The sequence below is a fragment of the Thalassophryne amazonica genome, chromosome 4, assembly GCF_902500255.1.
Source record: "Thalassophryne amazonica chromosome 4, fThaAma1.1, whole genome shotgun sequence".
Taxonomy (NCBI): Eukaryota; Metazoa; Chordata; class Actinopteri; order Batrachoidiformes; family Batrachoididae; genus Thalassophryne; species Thalassophryne amazonica.
Window position 1 is genome coordinate 13,647,847 of NC_047106.1, and position 10,610 is coordinate 13,658,456.

Below are 10,610 nucleotides of genomic sequence, written 5' to 3' on the forward strand. Positions count from 1 at the left end.
TTTTATAGATTGTTCTCGATCTCATTCTCTAAAAGTATCATACAAAATGTGCAACTGATTAAAAATGTCATTTGTAACTGACGTGTGAGATATGTAAAATACATGTAATGTAGGAATGAATCATTATTCATAATAACAGAATTCTCACTACTGACACCAGATGAAATTAGTCCCAACGGCTGCTCATATCCAGTGAGAGTACTTTTAACATATAATTCTGATCGATGCACATAATAAAGACCAACAACAGTTTAGAGACAGGCTCCAACTCCCCAAACGTTCGTGCTCCTTACAATTCCTCTCCAAAGATGGCGGCCTGAGCAACCCGTCACTGAGCGATGATGTCCGCTCTAGTGTTTGTTCATTTCTATGGTTCTGACAGCAGGTCGTGCACAGGCTTCACAGCAGCGTAACGAAGCGTTTCAAAATATTTTACAAATCTGGCTGTTTGAAGTGGTTACCAAACTGGTTCGGAATTTCTAAACTGCGATATCTGTCGTGACTTCTACTTTTGTTGGTCGTTCTGTGAACAGCTTGAGAGCCGAAACGGGAGCACTTGGTAAATATACCAAGCGCACCGTGATGTTTGATGACGTCACCTTGGCGGGATGATGGCTTTTGTTTGTTTGTTTGTTTGTTTGTTTTCTGCGTGAGATTAACGAGTGTTCAGGTTTGTGTCGAATTATTAAAGTTTCGGCTTTTCTTGCACATTATGTAAAAAAAAGCCACGCATTTGATGACGCGCAGACACGTGTTCACTGTAACTTGACTTTCTGTGTTTTTTGTAGCAGGATGAAGCAGTTATGAAACTGTTAAAAGAGGCATTTTATCCACTTTTCACCAAGTTAATACAGGTGTGGGGTGTCTTTAAAATAGTCTAAATCCAAAAAGCAAACAAGTTTGGCGATGCTAATGAAAAACCACAAATTTTACATCCTGAAGAAACAATCTGTTTCTGTCTCTGTCACTTTAAAAGGAAAGGCGCTGCTATTTGCCACACCCACAACAAAAGGAAGAGGAGGAGTCCAGAAGACTAGAAAGTAGAGGTGGGCGATACTGGGAATTTTGGTATTGATCCGATACAAAGTAAATACAGGCTCAGTATCGCCGATACCGATACTTTTTCATATTTAAGTTTCATAGATCCAAAGGATCCAAAAGACCTAGGATAGAATTTCACCAAACATTGTACATGACAACAAAATACTTTATTATCACAATCAACATTTTAAAAAAAAAAATCACTCAACACAACTTAAAACAAATTCTCCTGAGGTAGAGGGCTGACAAACCACAATACAAGGGTGCACTGCTCTGTGCACCGCTGAGCCACGTGAAGACACAACAACAAAAGACCAGAGGGAGGAGGGTGCGCTGCTCTTACAGACAGAGAGTAGACTTTGATGAATCTGCGTGCGCAGCAGTCAGTACGTGTGGGAGAGAAAAAAAGCTTGAGTATCGATCTTTTTACATGAGGATCGTTCAATATCAATACCAGCGTTGGCAGGGCCGCTGCTAAGGTTTTGGAGGCCCTAAGCATAACTGGTCAGGGAGGCCCCCCCACCCCCATACAAGAGAACCCCCCCCTCACACACACACACAAAAGTTCTACTCAAACCGTTACAATTTATTAAAGCGTTTAAGTTTAGTGTTTAAAGCTACATCAAATCAGCAAAGCCAACGCAACCTAGCTTAAGCAGCACCACTGAACATTAAGTAATCAAAACAATTTAAACCTTTAACACGTACTCGCCAGCAAGGGATGCACACGGGCATCATCTTTTTGTTTCTTTTTCCTCCGTTTTTCAGCTCCAGACTCCGTAGTCTGCTTATGCCGAACGGCGGCGCTGAGCGTTGGTATTGATATTATCGATGTTAGGATCGATCCGCCCACCTCTACTAGAAAGTTTAGATCTTAAATTTAGCACATAGAGGCCTTTTCTTCTTGGATCTATGCCCTTTAGAGTTATTTGAACCTTGGTGTCATTTAGAGAACCGGCACTCTGTCGAGATGAGCTCCTCATAGCGTAAATCGACGGTTACGTGTGTTGAGATGAGCTCCCCGTCGAGTTGAGCATCCCGTCACGTTTTGCTGCCATTCACTGACTATATGATACTTAACAAAGTTAGCTTATTTAGACTGGCAAATAAATGTATAAATTGTTCATCCGAATGTAGTAATGTGTAAAATATACCGGTACTCACTATAAAAAGATAAGTATTCTTAACCTGGAGGCTGTTTTTTTTTTTTTTATTCTTGCTATAATCGTTCATCATGGGTGGTGGCCAAGTTGTTAGTGCGCTTGGTTTCAGTGCAGAAGGTAACGGGTTCAAATCCCACCCCTGCCACATTTCTCCATGTAATGTGGAGTTGCGTCAGGAAGGGCATCTGGCGTAAAACCTGTGCCAATTCAACATGCAGATCCACAGTGGATTTGCTGTGGCGACCCCGAGTGCAAACAAGGGAGCAGCAGAAGGGACAAAAGATAATCGTTCATCACAATAAAAATATTAGTTTTAGTCTACAATAAATGTACTGTTGTACTAATATGTCATCTAACAGCATTCTGCTTTAAAGTGTGTACATGCAAATCTTTACTTTTTAAAATTGAAGACACTTATTTCTGTATTTTTATGTAAAGATAAATCTTATGTGGGTTTTCTTTGGTGGGGCAGCTCATCTCCATGGGGGGGAGATGTTATAGTCCGGGGTAGAAAGAACTAGGGTGCCTTATTTGAGAGAGTGGCGACATGACGAGTAAAAAAAAAAAAAAAATAGGTCATGTGACTCATGGTGCCATCTTGGGTTCAAAATAGCGTTCACTGTTAATCTGTATGTAAATCCAGCTATTTTATTTATTTATTTCCTGAAAATGACGGGTTGGCTGTGCATTTGGAGGCACAAATAGACACAGTTTGGGCTTCAAGATGTACAGATTCCCTTCAGATCCGAAGCCGACATCATCGTCAGAGTTTTGAGAGGTAAATTTATTGTTCAGTCCCATGTAAAGTAAAAGTCACCTAAACCGCCATCGTATAAAACAGATATAAGCAGTCAACGGACAAATAAAGTCCCAAAGTTTTTGTATTGTTTTCCATATAATAAACACTGTGTATAACGGATTTTGTACAACAAATTTTTGCTCAAGTCGGATAAAATGTCCTGTCTGATCACAATGCATTTGCATTTAAAACCCCGGGCAGTCTGGACGTGCACAGTAACAGAGGTACAAATTAAAGTTCAGCTCTGACACTCGCCGATTTGAGGAAAGTGGAACCGGAGTCATTTCTGTGACTAAAAGTCCGACCGTTTATTTTTTTCACACATGTTCAGACTCAGACCTGCAGCCTGATGTGCACCTGTTAAATCAGACACAAAAGGCTGTGATTTGACACTTTTCTGCTTTGTCTGCCATCGTATTTTAATAGTCTTTGCAGTGCGCACGCTGATTACAAATGGATCAGAAAAGGCTGCATCACATTAACAGCACAAAGTTGATAAAAGAGGAAATTGTTCATCTTACCTTTGATTTGGAGGTGATGATTGTAGAACGAAAAGCTTGTTGAGGGTCAAATTAATCCAGAATAAAGCAGAATCCAGAGACGGAGAATTTTAAAACTTTCACGCACGTGATTGCATGACACAGAGAAACAGAGCTGCTGAAGCATAAAATCAGGCTTTAAATTAATTAAATAAATCATCATAAATGGTAAATTTGATAGCTTACCTATTTTTATATTTATTTTGATAACACCTGTACCTGGATTTGTTGCAGTATGTGGTTAAATAATTTTTAAAAAAATGTTGAAAACATTAAAGGTTCATTCAGTAGGTCAGCACAGTTGGAACCAAAATGGCGCCATGTTCTGAGTTGACGCCACTCTCTCCAGTCTGCGCAGTGGAGCTCCTCTCGACAGGTAGCTAATCTCGTCGGGACACCGGCTCACGTTTCCAACGACAACTTCAAAGGAAAGAAAAACTTCTTGCCATCAATTATATTTTTCCACCCCAACCCTTATCCTTATACTGATCTATCTGCAGCTGTTCAATTTGACAGATGGAGCTGGTGCCCAACTCACTATTTTTATTTTTCCGTTTTTATGTATTTATTCACAACTAAGTTGTCCAGAAAAATTGCTGTCCTTTCATCCGACTGTACGGCAAAACCTTCTGTGCCCTGAAACACAAAAACTGTAAAATTCAAAATCTAAATCAATACCTGGAGGTCAAAACTCTGCCAAAAATCATGCATTTCTAGCATTTCTAAATGGCTTTTTTTTTTTTTTACTTAATTTTGAGTTTCAAGTATGAAATGTACAGAAGCTCTGAAATGCTCACATCACCCGCTAGATGGCGACAAAAGCTCCTCAAAGGTGTGACAAGGTCGTGACTGTGTAATTAATTAAATTCATTTATTCAGTTAACATTTGGTGAAAATAAGATGGATTGACAACCAAAAATGAACTTAGTTGTGTCCCTGCCTTTATAGGCAACTTACGTGTTTTTAAATTGTCTGCACAATATCTGTTTTGAGTGAAGTACAGACTCTTATCAAACACATCAGTAATCATTTCTCTTCTGTTGTGTTAAAGGAGCATAAAACCGAGATGCCACCAAAGAAGAAGTCCAGAGTGCATCAACAAATAGCAAAATCAGGTCGCAGCTTAAATCTGCACAAACAGAAAATTACAAATGAAATCAAATTCAAGATTTGATTTGGTCTGAAATATGTGTTGCCTCAGACGCAGGTGAAGATGACGGGGCTCTCGAAGACGACTGTGCTGACCAGACCGCTGGCCGAAAGAGAAAAGCGCCGTCACATGTTACGGAGAATCAGGAGCGAGCAGGTGGTTCCGAATCACGCGATGGTCCACAATACTATTACTGGCTGATGAAGTCTGAGCCCGAGAGTCGCTTTGAGAAAGGAGTTGATGTGAAGGTACCTGATACCAAATAAGCCCCGCCTTTTTCTGACATGAATCGTTCGGAGTAGAGCTTTCACCCCCAATTAGATGCCATTTGATGAGGATTTAAGTTTTCACACCAGATAACTACATAAAAAAAAATACCTCCATCTCGGAGTTGACCGATATGGCTTTTCCAGGGCTGATACCAATACAGATTACTACTAATGCAGGAGACCGATAACCCATACTTGAAATCGATATTTGCCTACAGTGAGGAAAAAAAAGCCAAAAAGCTGTCAAAATTTACAATGACAAACTCTTAACACTTTCTCACTGACATTTTTTGTGAAGGAAGTCTCTGAGTCCTTTAACAGTTTGTGAGTTTCAATATTAATGTTTTAAATATTCTCACCAATGAATTGTTACTGCTGTATGACGGCCTGCATGTCATCTACGCGTCTCATGCTTCTGCTTCATTTGACAGTTCGGGATTGACGATCTGAAGGCTTTACCCAATCAAACTGGCTGCTGGGATGGCGTTCGCAATTATCAGGTAAAGAGCCACAAATCTGGATCCTGTACTGAAAATGTGGAGCCTCAATAGGAGCGCAGGATCCAAGAACGGAGTTTTGTCTTGTTGTCGTCAGGTTCCATCAAACCCTCTGCAGGAAACCAGGCTTAGAACAGCAGAAGACTAAATTCTGATCATCTGGTAGAGTTCTTCTAAGTGGCGTTATGAATGTTTGCAGGCTTGTAATTTCATGAGACAGATGAAAGAAGGGCAGCTGGCTTTCTTTTACCACAGCAACTGCAAGGAACCTGGAATAGCAGGACTAATGAAAGTAAGACACTTTGGTTCCCTCGTAATAAGATTCTAGAATGATAAAAAAAGACTAGCGACGTCATTGTGGGTTTACCAACTTGAAGATACAATCTTCACATTTAATCCAGCTGCACTGTTGAGCAACAGACAACAAAAGCAATTTCTTTTAAAAGTAAAGTTTTGTCTATAACTTTTCATCGTTGCCGGCAGCCATAACTATCTATAACACATAACCGTACCTCTAACCATAATAATAAATAAGTTGTAACCTGATCATAACCCTTAACCGTAGTTAGAACCACCAACCATACTAAGACTAATCACAACCCTTAACCTTAATCAAAACCCCATTCATAACCCGGAACTACCTCAAACCATAATGTAAACTAATAACAGGCCAGTGCACATAAGGTCATGGCTACTGGACACAGTACTTTGTCACAAACATAACCTTTTGTCTATTGACACTGCACCAATCAGATGCCGCCATGTCTTCTCTGCCAATGAGTGACTCTTAGATAAATCGTTCTGCCCGTTCTGTCTGTTGTGGCTTCTTACACATTTAAAGTCTGAGAATAGGTTGAGAACAGAGAATAGGTTCCATTTTCAGACTTGACACTGTGGCACACGCTACTTATTATGGCAGTGGAGTAACCGGATTGGGGGATTGGTTACAGTCTACACCACGATGTAATGTAGAATATGATTGGCTCTGTGTCATTAGACAAATGGAGCTCTATTGACACGGTACTGTGGCAGTAGCCACGCCATAAAAATAATCCATTATCCTTGCACTAACCCTAACCATACCTTTAATCTTAACCAGATATCTTCACTTTAATACTGGCCATGTTTAAATTTATTCATAATGCTTAACTGTAATCCCTGAGCGAGTCATATACCCTTAACCCTCGCCATAAGCTTAGCTGTAAATCTGAAGCCTAATCATAACCCCTAACCATACCCTAAACCAACCTTAATCCCCGACTATACCCCAGAATCAAACCCGGGACATCAAATGTGGAGGTTGTAGGTTTAACCCTCTGGGGTCCGAGGGCATTTTTTGGACAGTTCACTCACTTGGCATAAATGTTTTATTATTGCTGTTAACAGCTCTCCCTGCATCCCACAATCACGTTTTATGTCTCTTTTTTCAGGACAACCTGTGCTTTCAGAATAAATATGTTTTTGTTGTGTTTTATAAGTGTAATAAAGGTTTACAGTCAAAAATTGGCAAGGAAAAAATAAAGCGCAAAATAATTTTCCACACACATTTATTCAAAACACACAACAAACTATAATAAACAACTGTTTTGACACTTTATAAAGGTACTTTGAGGTCTTGTGTGAAAGACTGTACAACAAAAAGGTTCAAACAATAAACACAAATGCACATTTTGAACAATATATACAAAATGGTCTATGCGGTTTTTTGTCTTCATGGTGAAAGCAACTGAGTTATCCAGTAACATTCACATGCAAACTAGTGGAGCAATCCTGATAGTTACACACTCTTTGTTTGAGCACATGAGATTGTCATCATAGGCTCTCCGTGTGCTCCTGCTTTCACTGATCGCTGTGCACAATGGCGCAGGGTGCACTGAGTATGGTACTAATAGTATGTACTCATTGGAGCACCCAGGGGGCTATTCAGACGGGCCAACTAGTAACATATCACTCCTGAAAATGATCTTTGGCTTTTCACATGAGGTAAATCTGCCCTACGATTGGATTTTGGAAAACTATGTGACGGTGAACCAATTCCGATTGGACACTCACATTGCGCACGTCATCACACAGCTTCTATGAGGAGTACAAAGATGGCTGATGGCTGGCTTGAAAGTTCGCAGAATTAACTTTTCAGCAAAGAAAAAAAAGTAAGTTTCTATCTCATATCATTCAAAGGTTATTTATAATTTAGTAAAGCTTGGTCTTAACCGTCGTATACGACAGCGCCGACCCCAAAGGGTTAAGTAGGCAAACCCACAATGACATCGGTCACATCATTGTAGCCACTACAAGAGAAGAAGAAAAAAAAGTGTTGCAAATTTCAGCTGTTTGTTCATCTTTAGATTGTGAAAGAAGCTTATGTGGACCACACACAGTTTGACAAGAAGGATGTCCATTTTGACTCAACCAGCAAACCAGATAACCCCAAATGGAGCATGGTAAAAGACACCATGGTCTTCACATTGACACGTCTCCAGTCGGTAAAATTTGAACTGCGTTTGTGTTTCAGGTGGATGTTCAGTATCAACGAATGATGAAGCGGTTTCTTACACTGTCTGAGCTCAAAGTGTACCACCTCCAGCATCGTTCCAAAGGCGGACCCCTGAAGGATGTGGCGCTCTTTACAAGGGCCAGGCTTTCTGTCCAACCCCTGACATCAAGTACGTAAAGACACATTTTAGTTTAGACAGGACATCAAACCTCTGATCTTATACTTCTGTTATTCTTCTCTACAGAGGAATTTGACTTCATCTTGAGTATGGAGGACAAAGAGCCACTGTGATGAGTTGGACCAGATGTTTGATGATGCAGTGAAATCAGAAACTAGTCATCTACCCTTGTTGTTGTTTTTTTTTTTTAATGTAGAAAACATTACTAAATATATTTCAGATTGTGGCCCAGGCGTTCCACCTCAAAACAGATGGTTGTTTAAGGGCCTACGTCACACTCATTTTGTGAGCTTTATATCCGATGTGATGTCCTCCCACACTGTGTTAAGATAGAGTTTTGACACTCAGATTGATGTCCATTAAATCAAACCAGTCTGGGTCTCTGGGAAATACTGTTTTGGATTTTAAACCAGTGTATTTTGGGAAAATTCTCTATGAAGCTTTGGACGTTTTTGAGCCAGTCGTATGTGATGATGCAGACACGGACAGCTGCCTGAATCTTCTGGAGGACGAAGACCTGATAGAAGGCTCAGGCAGGAACTACAAACAAAACTGTTGACCAGACTATCCTGGAATAAGAAAAATAATCAACAGGCAGAAGCAGGAGAAAATTTAGACATCCCAAAACAACTGATTAAATTAGTTCGTATACCGGTTTTACTAAAGCCAGACTTGGTTAGCACCTATTGGTTGGTTGTCTCTGAGTCATTTTTCCATCATTTATCTGGGACTGAGTGACTTTAAGTAACTACTTTCTGAGCCATGTGGCCCATAGGGGTTGGAGCTATTCTCCAGTTTCTGCTCCCAAGTCCAGTTCCTGAGTAAATGTGGATAAGGTTTCATTCTTCAAGTGGTTTGCCTGGAATCTTGGGTGAGCAGTCTAAATCTTCAATCACCGAGCTCCACTGGATCATTGCTGGGTAGTTTTGACATCCTTCTTTTATACTCCAGCTCCTCCTGGACTAACCACAGGTGTTCCCAGGCCAGACAAGATGTTTGTTTGATCAATACACTGTTTCCTGTAATTACTCCATGGCCTCCTAAGAGTTGGACGTGCCAAGAAAACCTCTGTAGGGTAGCCAGATGTGATACTTGAACCATTTCAATCATGCCAATTGAAGGCAAATACGTCATAGCCAAGGCCATCTTTGGTAGTCTTCTTAAGCTCCTCACCTTCTGGTCCTCAACATAATTCCATCCTATTCAGTTGGTGCAACAACTCAGGCAAAGGAGCAATCCATCAAATTTGCGCTCAGAACCGTGGCCCCAAATCCTGAAGGTGCCAATTCTCAGACTGCTTGTATTATGAGGCAACTGGACAAAAATAAACTCTTTACTTTTTGACTGTATTTAGTTTAGTGATTGTCAATATCAGTTCCCATTTCATTGTTTTGTCTATAGGTCTGTTTCCAACACTAGAACCCTATGTCCCAGATGTCTGGACATTTAGAAGAACAGCCCATAATTGGTCTTGTCAGCCGTTGTATCTCCACTGCGGTGAAAGCCCATTGGTCTTATGCAGATAACATGCTGTGACGTAGGAGGGTGATTCTTAGACTACGGGCACTTATGTCCTTTGATCATATTGTATGAAAAACAGAAAAAAAGGGAAATTTCACACATTTATAGTTATCTTTACAATGAAAGTGTGTTAAGAAATTTATTCTAGTAGTCTATGACGACTTTTTCACCTTTTTTCAGCATCATTATATGCAAATATTGCCGTTTTGTGCTTGTCCCACACCCAGACTTTTGATCTTAAATGATAAAAATGAATGGTAAAGAAACATTTTTTTCTAATGTTTTAAATATCTCTGAATAAAATATCAGTAAAATAATCAAAACATAATTGGGATATTCAATGTCATACAACTGTTGTGATTTTTTAAACAAAATGTAGTTGTCCCACACTATTGCCGTAATTTCCACCACAACACTGTAATGTCCCTTTAAACAGTTTGTATGAAAGATTGTTTGGGTAGTTTCTATGGAGATAAACAGTGACATCAGAGCACATGTATATAGCGCCAAATCACAACAAACAGTTGCCCCAAGGCACTTTATATTGTAAGGCAATGGTGTGGCGGAAATTACATTTACAAGGCCAATAGTGCCCGTAGTTAAAGAATCACCCAGGAATTCTGCAACAGATTTGACTGCAACATGGAATTTCTTTCATCTTCAAGTCCTTGCGGACAACTTTGCAATGGCTATACCTCATCAGACCATCTGTCATCTGTTAGTCATTGTTATATTTCTTTTATTTTTGCACTCATTTCGCAAGTCTGCCTTGGTGGTGGTTGCCAAAGCCCCGCCCAATGGTTTTTCAGGGATGCCCAGAAGCATGATCTTGCACTGAAAATCACCTTTCGGGGGCTGTCCCTATGGTGGAGACGCTCTGAAATGGAAACATCTTTTATTGAGTTTGTTTTTGACGTGAACATATTGATACAACCAACTCTGAGACTTTTGGCATCAGT

At 40.1% G+C, this 10,610-nt stretch overlaps 1 protein-coding gene across 8 annotated transcripts; it reads left to right on the forward strand.

Annotated features, from left to right (window-relative positions):
- The first annotated feature begins 384 nt into the window (after positions 1 to 384).
- On the forward strand, positions 385 to 8,273 carry thyn1 (thymocyte nuclear protein 1). 8 transcript variants are annotated; one of them, XM_034169120.1, is made up of 9 exons: positions 576 to 610; positions 661 to 670; positions 4,594 to 4,657; positions 4,732 to 4,940; positions 5,393 to 5,461; positions 5,658 to 5,750; positions 7,804 to 7,899; positions 7,971 to 8,121; positions 8,197 to 8,273. In XM_034169120.1, coding segments are annotated over exons 1-9 (741 nt in total). In that variant the 5' UTR covers positions 576 to 608; the 3' UTR covers positions 8,244 to 8,273. The 8 variants fall into 8 exon arrangements, with proteins under 8 accessions (XP_034025008.1, XP_034025009.1, XP_034025010.1 ...); XM_034169121.1 differs by having other exon boundaries at positions 4,744 to 4,940; XM_034169122.1 differs by having other exon boundaries at positions 4,750 to 4,940.
- The last annotated feature ends 2,337 nt before the right edge of the window (positions 8,274 to 10,610 follow it).

What these genes read in the sequence shown, in the direction of transcription:
- thyn1 (XM_034169117.1), top strand. Translation starts at nt 590, where the DNA reads ATGACGTCACCTTGGCGGGATGATGGCTTTTGTTTGTTTGTTTGTTTG. An exon ending in TGAGATTAACGAGTGTTCAG is followed by an intron (nt 671 to 4,593) that starts GTTTGTGTCGAA and finishes GTTGTGTTAAAG; the next exon opens with GAGCATAAAACCGAGATGCC. An exon ending in ATGGCGTTCGCAATTATCAG is followed by an intron (nt 5,462 to 5,657) that starts GTAAAGAGCCAC and finishes GAATGTTTGCAG; the next exon opens with GCTTGTAATTTCATGAGACA.